The following is a 15,170-nucleotide window of genomic DNA, read 5'->3' as shown; positions in this document are numbered from 1 at the left end:
CAGAAGGGCCCTATTAAATTCAACAATGCTACCATATCGATTTTTCCGGATTTTTCCATGGAACTCCAAAAGCAACGAGCGCGGTTCATGGACGTCAAGAAACAACTTAGAGATAAGAGTATCATTTACTCCATGCTTTATCCGGCTCGACTGCGCATTGTTCATGATGGTTTCACCTTATTCTTCACAGATCCAGCGGAGGCGGCCGAATGGTTGCGGTCTCACAGGGTGTCTAATGTGAAAGACTCCTAATTTATGCTCCTTGTCCAATGGTAACATAAATGGAGCTCTCTAAGTGGGTGCTAAGGTTGTTAACAATACCGGACGCTGGATTCAGTGAGGGTATCCCCTTTTATATTTGACTGTAGGAGTACAGGATCTTACTCCTCTACTGTTCAGTTTTTGTTAAATTGTTTTTTTCTTCTGTTAGATTTAATTAGTTTTAGTAGATATTTGGGTAAGAACCGCCTCCAAAGCCATTATGACTTCCCATGCGTAATCAGCGGACTTTTCTCACCATCAATGCATACCATGTTTTTAATTGCTAGATATGGGGTCTGAGTTGATATGTATGACATGGAACATTCGGGGTATTAAATCACCCCGGAAGAAAATTAAGGTGTTCTCTCAAATTAGACGATATCATCCTCATATTGTAGCCCTGGTAGAGACACATCTAACTAGAGATACAGCCAGAGGTGTACAGAAACCATGGGTACAGTGGTATGCTCATGCGTTTCACACTAGTTACTCGAGAGGGGTATCACTATTAATTCACAAAGACGTCCAATGCGAGGCCCAGACGACTCGGCGAGATCTAGAGGGACGTTTTGTTTTTGTTCATGCATTAATTCCCGCGAATACGTCATATTATGCATATATAACCCCCCCAGCTAATACTTCAGTACTTAAGATGGCAATGAGCTTTGCGTTAAGCTACCCAGACGCACATGTTATTTGTATGGGTGACTTCAACTTAGTTATGGACAGTGATTTAGATAGAATGCGATTGGGAGATGGGTCGCTTGGGGAATCTTTGTCCTCTTCCTCTTCTTCGACCCCGACTCAGTTAACATTGTTCATGGAAGGTAGCGGCTGGTTAGATCTATGGAGGATACATCACCCCGGGGAGAGGGGATATACCTGCCACTCATCCACTAGAAGTTCCCTTTCTCGCATAGATTATATCTTCGGATCCGGTGACCTGGTGCGGTGGGTGGATAGTGTGGAACACGGTAATAGAGGGGCCTCGGATCATAGTCCGATTATTCTTAAACTTGTGTTTGGGACGTTAAATAATGGTAGAGTATGGAAATTGAATCCCTTCTGGCTTAAACTAATAGATTCGAACGATAGGACAGTTGACCAGCTGAACTGCTTTATTCAGTCCCACTCAGAACTTCAGAACATTAACTTATTCTGGGATACACTTAAGGCATATCTGAGGGGTTGTCTGTCTTCTACGATTTCATACATTAAAAGAGTAACATCGAGGGAGGACGATGAGATTGAACAACGTTTGAGAGATGCTGAGGCAACATATACAGCTGACCAGACTAATGATAATAGGGTTGAGTGGTTGACTCTGCAAAGAATATACACCCAACACATAGACACCAAGTCTAAGCGTAAGTTATTTTTTACGCGACAATCGTACTTTGAAATGGGGAATCAAGCGGGGAAATTTCTAGCCTACTTGGTGCGTCAACATGATACATCTAACATGATATTGCAAATTCGCTCACCGGACGGCTCATTGAATTCCACTACTGAGGGAATACTACAATGTTTTTATAACTATTATAAGGGGCTGTATGAATCTAAGAGCGGTTTTGATGTTTCCGATTGTCTGGGATATTTGTCCGATATCACACTCCCTGTGCTGAGTTCCGCCCAGCAGACCTTTATGGATGCTGAATTTACCCTGGAGGAAATGGAGCAAGATATAACAGACATGGCCTCTGGAAGGGCTCCTGGGCCAGATGGCTTCCCTGTAGAGTTGTATAGGAAATACCGGGGGATACTGGCTCCGCTTCTACTGAAAGTATTTAAAGAGATATGGAAGGGAGGGTGTCTACCAGATACTTTTTACGAGGCACATATCATTGTACTTAAGAAGGAGGGGAAAGATCCTTTGGAATGCGGATCCTATCGTCCTATATCCTTGGTAAATGTGGATTATAAGATCCTTGCCAAAATACTGGCTACCAGGTTGAACTCCATTATACTGGATATTATACATCCAGATCAAACTGGCTTTATGCCCGGTAAGAGCACCTCTATAAATATTAGACGGGTCCAGTCGGTGATTCAGTACAGTTCTTTGTTACCAGACAATGCCTGGGCATTGGCGTCACTGGACGCAGCCAAGGCGTTCGACTCACTTGAATGGCCCTTTTTGTCCGCTTGTCTGCAGAAATATGGCTTTGGGGAGAAATTTTTGAAATGGGTTGGTGTGTTATATCTGAAACCCAAGGCCCGTATAGTTGTTAATGGCTCTATGTCTGAGCCTTTTTCACTATATAGGGGAACTCGTCAAGGGTGCCCCCTCTCTCCGGCCCTATTTGCTTTAGCAATAGAGGCATTAGCTGTGCGCTTGCGTTCAACTCCTGGTATTGATGGTATTAAGATAGCGGACCGCACTGACATCATTGGTTTGTATGCTGATGATATGATAATATTTATGGATAGGGCAGAAGAAACGTTGCCCAAAATAATTGCTACCATAGATAAATTTAGTGGATTCTCGGGCCTATATATTAATTGGGATAAATCTGCCCTATTGCCTTTATCGCAACACCCAGCACCCAGTCTTAGTACTCTTTCTTTACTGCCCATAGTGTCCAAATTTAAGTACCTGGACATCTACATGTCCCAATGCAGTGGGTTGGACCTACAGCTCAATGTTCTCCCCCTGTTGGAATACACTAAATTGAAATTTGCATCTTGGAGTAAGCTTCCATTGTCCGTAGCAGGCCGCATTAATCTTATAAAAATGATTTTGCTCCCTAAATTCAACTATTGTCTTCAACATAGTGCAGTAACCATACCAAAATTCTTCTTTACCAGTTTAAATTCTCACGTTACTTCATTTGTGTGGGGGAAAGGCAGGCCCAAGCTCAAACTGACTACTCTGCAAAGACCTAAACAGGAGGGAGGAGCGGCACTGCCAGATTTCTTTTTATATTATTTGGCGGGACAGGCTAAAGCATTATGTAAATGGATGCCTCATAACTATCTCCCTAATTCTGAAAACCACTTAGTTAGTTCCGTTGGTGCTAAGTGTCCGCTGGGTCTTTTGGAATCGGGGAAAATAAGTGCTCCTGGTTTGCTGCCCATGATTCGATTGGCGAGATCCACTTGGAAGAAAATTAGGAGAGTTACTGGATTTGGGGACATTGTAGCCGAGATGCCTCTGTGGGATAACAGTTATTTTCCGATGTTAGTGAATCACCCGTCTACAAAATTTTGGGTTTCCTACGGGGTTCTTTTGTTGGGAGATTTATATGACCAGGGGGTTTTTATGTCCTTTGAACAACTACAAGATAAATATGACCTTCCAAGATCTCAATTTTTTCGATACCTGCAACTCAGATCTGCCGTTCAGTCATTTGTCAGGAATGAGGGGATGAACCGTAACATCTCCTCTTTGCCTCTGATAGGTATTCTTAAATCCCAGGGCCCTCAAGGTCTTATCTCGTCCCTATATACATATCTGTTATCAGCGGGAACGAACTCTGTTGTGGATTCGGTGAGAGGCAAATGGGAGGGGCTTTTTCCTGATATGCAAGGTGAGGAATGGGAGGATATTTTGGAATCACCCCTCAGAGTCTCCCCATCAGCCAATAATAAGATGACCCAATTATATATAATCCACCAGTCATATTTGACTCCATTGAGACTTTGTCGGATGGGTCGATACTTGACGTCGGAATGTTTGCGTTGCCACTCACCTGACGCTGAGTTTGTACACATGATATGGCAGTGCCCCATAATCTCTCATTACTGGAAGGAGGTGACGTCATTGTTAGCTTCAATACTATCAATTCCAATTCCTCTTGAACCCTTAATTTGCCTGTTTGGAGTGTGGGACGAGGAGGCCTGGGAACACTATACGGGGATTTTTCTACGAGAAACACTTTTCTTGGCAAGGAAGTTGCTAGCTATGCGATGGATGGGGAATTCACCCCCCTCCGTTAGGTCCTGGATTGAACTGGTGAATACAGTCGTCCCCTATGAGCGTACTCTTTACCAGAATAGGGGCTGCCCGTATAAGTTCAGTAAAATTTGGGATAGATGGAATGCCTCTCATCTCACTTTGTGACCTGATTAAATGGGAGAAATGTGGTTTACCTGGTCCTTTGATCTGCAAATATTGCGCAATGGGAAAAGAACAAGATAAATAATGTATTTGGCTTTGGTCAAGTGGCGGTGTAGAAGTTTTGGAGGTTTAGTTGGGTTGTAGTTTAAGAACCCTATGTTCTGACTGTTTTTCTAAAAGTAAAATGATTGACATATGTATGTTCTGTCCTTTCCAATCCCTGTAATGTAACCACGCAGATTAATGACAAGGAAAAATATGTATGCTGTAATTTTATTCTATGTTTAATAAATAAACGAATTTAAAAAAAAAAAACAATAGCAAGGAATAGCATGCCACATGGTCTGTACTGTACCTGCACTGTCAGACAAAGCCATTACACAGTACATAGCAGGGTAACATTTATACGATTATCTCAGCACAGCAATGTTATTTTTTAATATCCAATTATGAAACTTTTCTTTATCCTAAATTCTATTAATTAAAATGTACTTTGTTCCTGTGACAACCCCTTTAAATTTGTGTTTGAATCTAGCATGGCTCTTAAGAAACTCTATACATTTTATGCCATATTTCTTTTCCGCAATATGCAGCAAATGAAACACTACAGTCATGAATATTGGCATAATTGGTCCCAGCACACAAAATAAAATGTTGTCATATAAAAAGGATGGTCTACTACCTGGACAACCCCTTTCTAAATAAAGTTGTCCTCTATGCAAAATAAAAATAACCTATTGTCATTCCCGCACCGGCGTGCCAATCCAAAGATGTCAGCGCTGTCTCCCGAGGCTTGTGAGACATTGCTGTGCCACTGTTATCGGCAGCCACTATTGGGATGATGCTCTTTCACTTCTTCCCATTGTCCGAGGTTCATTTGAAGGAGGTGAGAGCACAGCATCCCACACATGGACACAGATTTGCGGCAGGGCTCATGTGCCATAACTATGTTGAAAGAACTCTAGGAGAACATGTGACGACATCACTGGAACGATGCCAGTGGAGGAGGTATCTGTTATTTTACAAGGGTGATTACTTCATTTAAAAAGGGGTTGTCCAGGTAGTGGGCAATCTCTTTAAGTAAAGTTCAGTTCAAATACTCTGGTGTACTCAACTCCCTCCTTTTTATACTGTATGGTGAATATGACTCATGTATATGTGACTTTGCATGAGCTGATGTAATAAAGGAACACTAAAATACTAAAGGTCAGACTTCAGCGATGCGATGATGATGATTTGTCTTGCAGAAATGTTTTTCTTTGCTGTACAGTTTGGACCTACTATGTATTGCTTTATAAGCTTCTATATTTTCCAGAATCAAACAATTTGTAATTACGTGCCAATTATTTGGTAATGCAAAGACAAATCTGTTGTCACAATCATCTTATCATAGAATGTCAGAGTTGGAAGGCATCTCAAAGGTCATCGCGTCCAGCCCCATGCTCAATGCAGGATTCACTAAACCATCTCAGATTTCTGTCCAGCCTCTGCTTGAAGACTTCAATTGAAGGAGAACTCACCTCCTCTCTTGGTAGCCGGTTCCACTCATTCATCACCCTCACTCTCAAAAAGTTTTTTCTATTTCATTAGGTTTTATTATGTTTTTTTTTTGTTTTGTTTTGTTTTTTTTTTTACATAAAATTGGTAGGAAAGAGGGGGGGAGGGGGGGTATCCCATAACATAAAAGATAGTACAATAAAAAAGCTTTGTTCTAATTAGCAATCTATATCTTCTCCTTTTCAGTTTCATCCCATTGCTTCTCGTGTTTCCATATGCAAATGAGAATAATTATGATCTTTTTACACCATCACATTCCTTCAGATATTTGTAGACAGCTATTAAGTCTAGCACAACAAAAATAGAGATTCAGTGGCGCTAGCAACACCAATGTTCCTGCAGCAGATAGTAGCGCAGTACCACTCTACTGCGTGTATATCTATAAATGCTTTAACTAGTTTGTATCTGCGCTAGAGAATACTCCTCATTTGATATGTGGGTCGATAGTGTCGGTATTAGAACTTATTTTAAAAGCAAAAGAGGAGAAGCAGCTAAGGGTAAGGTAGAATTAGCTAATAAAATGAATGGAGTTATAGTAGGGGCACCCAGTAGTATGAGATGAAATCATATAGGTGCCAAGCAAACATGATCATGCCGCAACTTCAGGTATAGATGAAAACGGTTTACCTGATATATTTAGTAGTGTTGCGTGCTGTCTAGCTCTTGTATGCTGCTTGCCTCTATGCAATTTCCTTTTTCCGGAGGTCCGATGTAGGTACTTCAGGTAGTGGCACCAGTTTTCTCTGCCCCGGCCTGTGGCAGGATGCCGCTGAAGTGTCTGCCGGCGTGCGGTGAATGCTCGTGGCGCTGTGCAGCCGCTAGGTACTCTGTGAATACAGGACCTTGCGTGAAGTCACGGTCACGTGATAGATCACGTGACTGGCTAATGAGAGCGCGGTGGAACAATTCCTATGCGTTTCAGAATAGACGTATTCCTTCCTCAGGGATGGTCCGTATGGAGAGGGTCTGTACCTTTATGCGCAACGGAGATCACCTGTCCTCCTTAGTTGTTAAAAGCAAACAGCTCAATTTCGCTATTAAGCCCTTTAGGAATCAGGGTATCTAGCTCAAGAATCATCCTGCTTTCCTCCCTTGACATTTGTTTAATAAAGAGCAATTTATCCCCAATAATTTTGTCCTCCTTTAGAATGTCCCAATGTTTATTCACTATCTTCCTGAGAAGATGTGTATTTGCGTTAAATTCTGTAATGATTTTTTAGATCTAAATATTTTTATTGAGAATGGGAGAATTCATACTAAAACCTTTCACAAACCAACAGATGCAAATAATAATAATGAGGAGTGTTCTCTAGCGCAGATACAAACTATTTAAAGCTATTAAGTCTTCTCTTAGCCTTCTTCTTTGCAAGCTAAATATTCCCTGATCCTTTAACCATTCCTTGTAGGACATACTTTGCAGTCCACTCACCATCCTGGTAGCTCAGTATAGTCACAAAACAGAAGAAAATCCAGCTCAACAAACTTGTGATCAAACTTCTTTATTCACTGAAAGTGCTCAGTAGAAGATAAAACAGCAACAGTGATGTAGGTTACATCGGTGAACTGGACTTATTCCAGCTCAGTATAGTATCTGCCTGTCAGCAGAGGCTGGCACCCTATTATGATGACAATGGCGCCCCCGCTCCTAGATAGCTGTCCCTTAGTAACCAATAATCTCCCTGATAATACAGTGGAGTGACCAGAGACAATATAGTTTAAAAAACATACAGGTCCTTCTCAAAAAATTAGCATATAGTGTTAAATTTCATTATTTCCCATAATGTAATGATTACAATTAAACTTTCATATATTATAGATTCATTATCCACCAACTGAAATTTGTCAGGTCTTTTATTGTTTTAATACTGATGATTTTGGCATACAACTCCTGATAACCCAAAAAACCTGTCTCAATAAATTAGCATATTTCACCCATCCAATCAAATAAAAGTGTTTTTTAATAACAAACAAAAAAACCATCAAATAATAATGTTCAGTTATGCGCTCAATACTTGGTCGGGAATCCTTTGGCAGAAATGACTGCTTCAATGCGGCGTGGCATGGAGGCAATCAGCCTGTGACACTGCTGAGATGTTATGGAGGCCCAGGATGCTTCAATAGCGGCCTTAAGCTCATCCAGAGTGTTGGGTCTTGCGTCTCTCAACTTTCTCTTCACAATATCCCACAGATTCTCTATGGGGTTCAGGTCAGGAGAGTTGGCAGGCCAATTGAGCACAGTAATACCATGGTCAGTAAACCATTTACCAGTGGTTTTGGCACTGTGAGCAGGTGCCAGGTCGTGCTGAAAAATGAAATCTTCATCTCCATAAAGCATTTCAGCCGATGGAAGCATGCTAGCTGCATTGACCCTGCCCTTGATGAAACACAGTGGACCAACACCAGCAGCTGACATGGCACCCCACACCATCACTGACTGTGGGTACTTGACACTGGACTTCAGGCATTTTGGCATTTCCTTCTCCCCAGTCTTCCTCCAGACTCTGGCACCTTGATTTCCGAATGACATGCAAAATTTGCTTTCATCAGAAAAAAGTACTTGGGACCACTTAGCAACAGTCCAGTGCTGCTTCTCTGTAGCCCAGGTCAGGCGCCTCTGCCGCTCTTTATGGTTCAAAAGTGGCTTTACCTGGGGAATGCGGCACCTGTAGCCCATTTCCTGCACACGCCTGTGCACGGTGGCTCTGGATGTTTCCACACCAGACTCAGTCCACTGCTTCCTCAGGTTCCCCAAGGTCTGGAATCGGTCCTTCTCCACAATCTTCCTCAGGGTCCGGTCTCCTCTTCTCGTTGTACAGCGTTTTCTGCCACATTGTTTCCTTCCAACAGACTTAAGGTACCTTCACACATAACGATATTGTTAACGATATCGTTGCTATTTGTGACGTAGCAACGATATCGTTAATGAAATCGTTATGTGTGACAGCGACCAACGATCAGGCCCCTGCTGGGAGATCGTTGGTCGCTGAATAAAGTCCAGAACTTTATTTCGTCGCTGGATCTCCCGCTGACATCGCTGGATCGGCGTGTGTGACACCGATCCAGCGATGTCTTCACTGGTAACCAGGGTAAACATCGGGTAACTAAGCGCAGGGCCGCGCTTAGTAACCCGATGTTTACCCTGGTTACCATGCTAAAAGTAAAAAAAAACAAACACTACATACTTACCTACAGCCGTCTGTCCGCCAGCGCTGCGCTCTGCTCTCCTCCTGTACTGGCTGTGAGCCGGAAAGCAGAGCGGTGACGTCACCGCTCTGCTTTCCGGCTCCCAGACAGTACAGGAGGAGAGCAGAGAAGCAGAGCGCAGCGCTGGAGGACAGACAGCTGTAGGTAAGTATGTAGTGTTTGTTTTTTTTTTACTTTTAGCATGGTAACCAGGGTAAACATCGGGTTACTAAGCGCGGCCCTGCGCTTAGTTACCCGATGTTTACCCTGGTTACCGGCATCGTTGGTCGCTGGAGAGCGGTCTGTGTGACAGCTCTCCAGCGACCAAACAGCAACGCTGCAGCGATTCGGATCGTTGTCGGTATCGCTGCAGCGTCGCTAAATGTGAAGGGGCCTTTACCATTGAGGTGCCTTGATACAGCACTCTGGGAACAGCCTATTTGTTGAGAAATTTCTTTCTGGGTCTTACCCTCTTGCTTGAGGGTGTCAATGATGGCCTTCTTGACACCTGTTAGGTCGCTAGTCTTACCCATGATGGGGGTTTTGAGTAATGAACCAGGCAGGGAGTTTATAAAAGCCTCAGGTATCTTTTGCATGTGTTTAGAGTTAATTAGTTGATTCAGAAGATTAGGGTAATAGGTCGTTTAGAGAACCTTTTCTTGATATGCTAATTTATTGAGACAGGTTTTTTGGGTTATCAGAGTTGTATGCCAAAATCATCAGTATTAAAACAATAAAAGACCTGACAAATTTCAGTTGGTGGATAATGAATCTATAATATATGAAAGTTTAATTGTAATCATTACATTATGGTAAATAATGAAATTTAACACTATATGCTAATTTTTTGAGAAGGACCTGTAGTGTTATCCGACACCCAGTCATCTATTATGTGAGTGTCATAAACAAACAAAGTGACTGTGCAAAATTCACAGTATCCTCCATCAACAGATGGATTTCTATAACACACCACCTGCTATTCCTAGTCTGATCCTAGGTACTGATGTACAATCTTGCATTTCTCCCTGTTAAATACCATTCTATTAATTGCTACCCATTGTTCAAGCTTATTTAGATCCTTCTGAATCCTTTCTCTGTTCTCCAGTATTACCGTATTTTTCGGACTACGAGACACACTTTTTCCCCCCCAAAAATGTGAGGAAAATGGGGGGTGCATCTTATAGTCGTAATGCAGGCTTACTGGCAGTGGTGTGGTGGCGGCGGCAGAGGTGCGGGGATGATGAGCCTTATGGCGTGAGCAGGGTCCCTTCCAAAGGTGAGGTGACGCAGCGGCCCAGGATGCAATGTGAGCAGCAGAGCCGTGTTAATTACTGGTGTCTCAGTGGCGGCGGCCATCTTACTGAGGCCGCGCGTGCGCAGATGTAGTGCTCTGCTTCCCGGGGCTTCAGGAAAATGGCCGCGGGAGGCCGCGCGTGCACAGATGGAGATCGCGGCGGCCATTTTCCTGAAGCCGATTTAGATCACCCCTGAGGAAGGAGCTTAGCGCTCCGAAACGCGCGTCGGGGTGGACTCTGGACTCCTCACTGTGACACCATCAGGTAGTTATGATATATGCAAGGGCGCTTTGGCCATGGTTGGTGCGGTGATATTATCATGTAACATAAGGGGATATTGATCCTGTTATTTATATGGCCATAGGTCTTTTTTATGGTATACTATTACTATTGTTGCAGTGATGTGGTTACGAGTCCTTGGGCATTTTGTACCGCCACATAGTGCTTTATCTGTTTCCCTCTGTAATCCATTTATCTGTTCTTTTTTGTATTACTTTGTTTTATTGAATATTTAATAAATTTGCATATTTTATGGGACTTTTTGACTGCAAGTCTGTGATGTTTTTCTACGTATAGTTTTGGCAGTTTCCCTGATCTGGGTCTTGACGTACATGCATGCGACACATTTAATGCATTCGCAAGAAATACGGTATTAATTTTCTGTCTGTGCATGGAAAATGCGTGTAACAACTTTGTTATTATAATTTCCTCCATGTTGAACACTTTATATCTTTGTACACTTTACTGTATGGTTTTGCATGGTAACATGTGCACTTTGTATCTTTGTACACTTTATTTTTGTGCATTTTACTATATATGTTTTGCATGGTAAAATACTTTTTATTTTTAAAACCATCAAAAGCAGTTTGGGGTGATTGTTAGGGTCTCCCTTCTGGGCCCCCTCCGGATCACTAAAATCTGGATGTCTGTTCTAATGATCCGTAAAAGAGTCAAGGTGCGTGTATGCTTGTAATTTGCAATAAGTTCCAAAACGCTGAGACATAAGAGAGGATGTAGTGGCATTATAGGAATATTATCATACCCATGAAAAATGACATAGGACAATCTGATAGATAGGTGCAACTTTACAACTGGTTATGTCATATGCAACCAGTTTATTATTCCTTGTCATAGCCTGTTGTAATTAGGCAGACAGCCATGAGCTAATTCTTCTGCTTGCAACCATGCAACCGATTGTTGGATACAGTGACTACATTTACAGAAAGTACAATGGTAACTACAGTATGTAATAGAGCTCACACAATGATACAATACAATAACATTCGTATTATCAAGATTAAAATGATTTGTGATGAATGTCATCAGGGTCATAAAGGCATGGGGTCGACTGAGGAATGTGGCCCAGGTGCTAGTTGTCCAGAGAGTGCTAGCAAGAAACTTTTCAATTTCCAAATTTAAAAATCAATAATATATTTAAAAAATTCTGATAATTTTTCTAAGTTTGAGAGGACCTGGTTTGAAAGATAAACATACCAAAACCTATTGTAACTTCCAGGGATTTTTGATCCGATAGTAAGATACAACTAGAGGTACAGAGAGTTGGGTAACCCTGTCCCCCCGATTGAGTTTATAGTCTTCACACATATCCCCTACTTGATTGATTATATTGAAGTCACTAAATCTGTGGCTGCAGCTGACTGCCAAACTGATTTCTCAGAAAGACATCATAACAATTTTAGTTTCTATGTAATATGTCAGGACCTAGATTATTGTTACAGTGGTTCTTCAAAAACTAACTGAATTAAAAATGATTCTTTACTTAATGTACAAAAAAAATCACTGTTCTAATATACAAGAAGTAACAGAGTGGTGAGCAGGGACCGTATTCGGAGCGCACATTGGTAGTGACAACCAGCGCTTGCTCAGTAGCAGAGAACAGCCCAGCCCCAGAAAGGGTTATCCCTGATGACAATCCGATTCAAAGTGGGGATAGCAGATATGGCGGTGACCGCAGGACCCCTGATCAGATCACATCTCTTTTGAGAATTCCCAGTACATCCTGAGACTCAAACGAAACGTCATTGGAAGTAAGAAATTAAAATCACAGATCAAAAGTGAGGGTTGAGAGGGGATGGTAGGAAATGTTTAATTGAAATATATTAGAAAAGTGTTTTTTTTTTTTACTTTTGCTTTAAAGAACAGCATAAAATATTAAAGATATTGAAGCACTTCACTAAACTAAAATCTTGTTCATGGAATATCATCAGCATGAAACACAATGAACTACTGGTCAACTTTCTAAATCATGTTTAGTCACCAGAACATCACACAAATACTAAAGCACCACTCCGGTTGATATCACTTACCAGCCAACATCTGCGGCTATTCCTAGCCCAGCTTTGGTCCTGCTCCGCCATCTTGTGAGTTGTGACTGCAGCTGCTGACTGACCGGAAGTCAGAGGTAACGGTCACAAGCTCTCAGTGTAAGTCTCTGAGGGCCTTGTTCTGGCCTTATAGACTCACATTGAGAAGTGACTTTTGCCTCGCCCAGCAATCACTGGAGTGATCTGGCAGGTCAAAGCCTGCAGAAGACTAACCAAAGCGGTGCTAAGGCTACTTTCACACTAGCGTCGACCCGACGTACTGACGCAAACTGTGAAGAAAAAGAACAACGGGGGCAGCGGACAAGGCATCCGCTGCTCCATTGTAAGGTCCGGGGAGGAGGGGACGGAGTTCCGGCCGTGCATGTGGATCGCCCCCAGACACAGGGCCATGCGTTTCGGTACCGGGCCTCTCTAGTTCGGTTCTGAGGCTGTCACGGTGGCTAGACCCGGTCCGGGACCCTGCTAAGGGGCGTCAAATGAGAGTAGTGGAACAGTCTGTCAGGGGTTCGTGACGCCACCTGTGGTGTTCGGTCAGGGTGACCGACGCTGCTGTGGGGTCCACTGGGGTGATGGAATTGCAGCTGGATGGTATACCTTCCCACAGGTGAAGTGTGTCCCCAGTAAGGTGCAGGCAATAACGAGGATATTGGGTTGCAGTCTCTTTACCGAAGACTTCAGACTGAACTTAAAAGCTACTTCACTGTTAGATGATAATCACATCATAGATTGTAAGCTTGCAGGCAGGGCCCTCACTCCTCTGAGAATATGCTTGAGAAGCAGAAGTAAAAACGCCTTACAGTTGACACCTAAAATGTATTTTGGTAACCTATGACACTAAAATGTTGGGGCTGATGCTACGCAGCTTCCTTGTGGGACATAATTTATTTCTGATTGGTGGATACGCTCAATTTCTACATACAAATAGCTATTTATTGAGTATATGCCACACCAGTCCAACATTTTTTATTGTTCATCATTACCATTAAGCTACTTGATAAAGGGCATCTGTCATTAGGATGAACCCTTCTAAACCACCCACATGGGCATGCAGGACTAAAGCTAGGTTCACATTAGCATTTGGCTGAGCTGCGGAGGACTGCGTACTTCCTCTGTTAAGCTCCGCCTACTTTCATAGTTCTTTCATTTAGCTCTACCTACTTCTGCATGCGTCCTGCGTACCTATCTTAAACATTGGGTATTCAGGACATGCGGATATATGCTGATGCGTTGTTTTGACGCAACCGCCGACCGCACGGGGACGCAACAAGTTAAAGAGCTGGATAAAATGTGACCATGATATCTGTGATATGATGTCTTATTCCAGGGAAATCCAATTTTTCTTAATATGTAAATGAGGTGCTAAGATCTTTGACCAGGACATAGATCTCCCTGAAAATCTGCCTCCAGAGCCTATTACTCATGGATTTAATTTAGGACTCATCCATGTTACTCCCATTTTAATTGATGTGTTGCACTTAGAACAAATGTTTCAGACTTACATGATTCCTAATCATAACAAGTTTTCATCTAATTTATACTGGCAAGTGTGTGGCATTGTTTACATACTAAGGGGCATACATTGATATGAATACAGGCAAAACGATGTCTAGAATTGTTTAATATCTATGGAGGGTGGCTAGAAATTAGTTTTTGTGGAAATATGACTCTTTTCATCCTTGACTTTTATAACGCTGTCATTTAGTCGTCTTTCATTTTATTCATAATTGACTAAAGAAATGTAGTAAACTTAATATTTTCGTTATTTACAGACAAAAAATATTCAGTGTGATAATCATGGACCCCTTTACTACGAAGTTGTTTGAGATTAGCGCACAGCTAGATTCTGGTAACTGCAGTGAGCTGGTGTTCTTGTGCAAGGACTTTATCTCACAGCAATCTTGTATTGGAAAAGAAGACACCCATATCTTCATCCTTCTACAGCAAATGTGCTGTATAGATGAGAACAATACACGTCTGATTGAGGAGCTGCTATTTTATTTAGGGCGAAATGATCTACTTCTACAACATTTTCAGTTAGAAGCGAGCACAATGATTGAGAGGCTGAAGAATCCAGGGATGGAGCAAATTTCCCCTTACAGGTGAGACCTAAAAAGACCATCTTAAGTGGTAATGCCCTAGTACTTCAGAAAGGGGGCAAACATCTACAAATATCTACAATAATATCTAACAGAAACAAACCAATGTAATAATCTAACAGGTATACAATGTTATTGTGTGGATATTGTAGCGGTAAAAAAGGGCAATGAAAAAAAATGAGGAAAGTAGGAACACGAATCAGATACAAATAAAAATAGGAAAAAAACCTGAGAGAACGGCAAATAATGATGTTGCGCAAACCCAGAATGATCACTGATTACTGACCTGGCCGATAAACTGAAGTCCTTTTTATGAGCACAGATCACATCAAACATGAATATGTAGAGAAGCAAAGAGCCAGTAAAAGCAAAA

At 42.1% G+C, this 15,170-nt stretch overlaps 1 protein-coding gene across 2 annotated transcripts in view; it reads left to right on the top strand.

Moving 5' to 3' along the window:
• The window catches only part of LOC138644786 (caspase-8-like), an 84,202-nt gene that overhangs the window by 44,809 nt on the left and 24,223 nt on the right, over nt 1-15,170 (top strand). For both annotated transcript variants that reach the window (XM_069733596.1, XM_069733597.1), the window contains exon 2: nt 14,471-14,800. In XM_069733596.1, coding sequence (XP_069589697.1) covers nt 14,496-14,800 — 305 coding nt within the window. In that variant the 5' untranslated portion in view covers nt 14,471-14,495. The remainder of the gene's footprint in view (nt 1-14,470; nt 14,801-15,170) is intronic.

The sequence above is a fragment of the Ranitomeya imitator genome, chromosome 7 (genome assembly GCF_032444005.1).
Source record: "Ranitomeya imitator isolate aRanImi1 chromosome 7, aRanImi1.pri, whole genome shotgun sequence".
NCBI classification, from domain to species: domain Eukaryota; kingdom Metazoa; phylum Chordata; class Amphibia; order Anura; family Dendrobatidae; genus Ranitomeya; species Ranitomeya imitator.
Note: the sequence above shows the minus strand (reverse complement) of the source record. Positions and strands in the feature narration are given on the sequence as shown.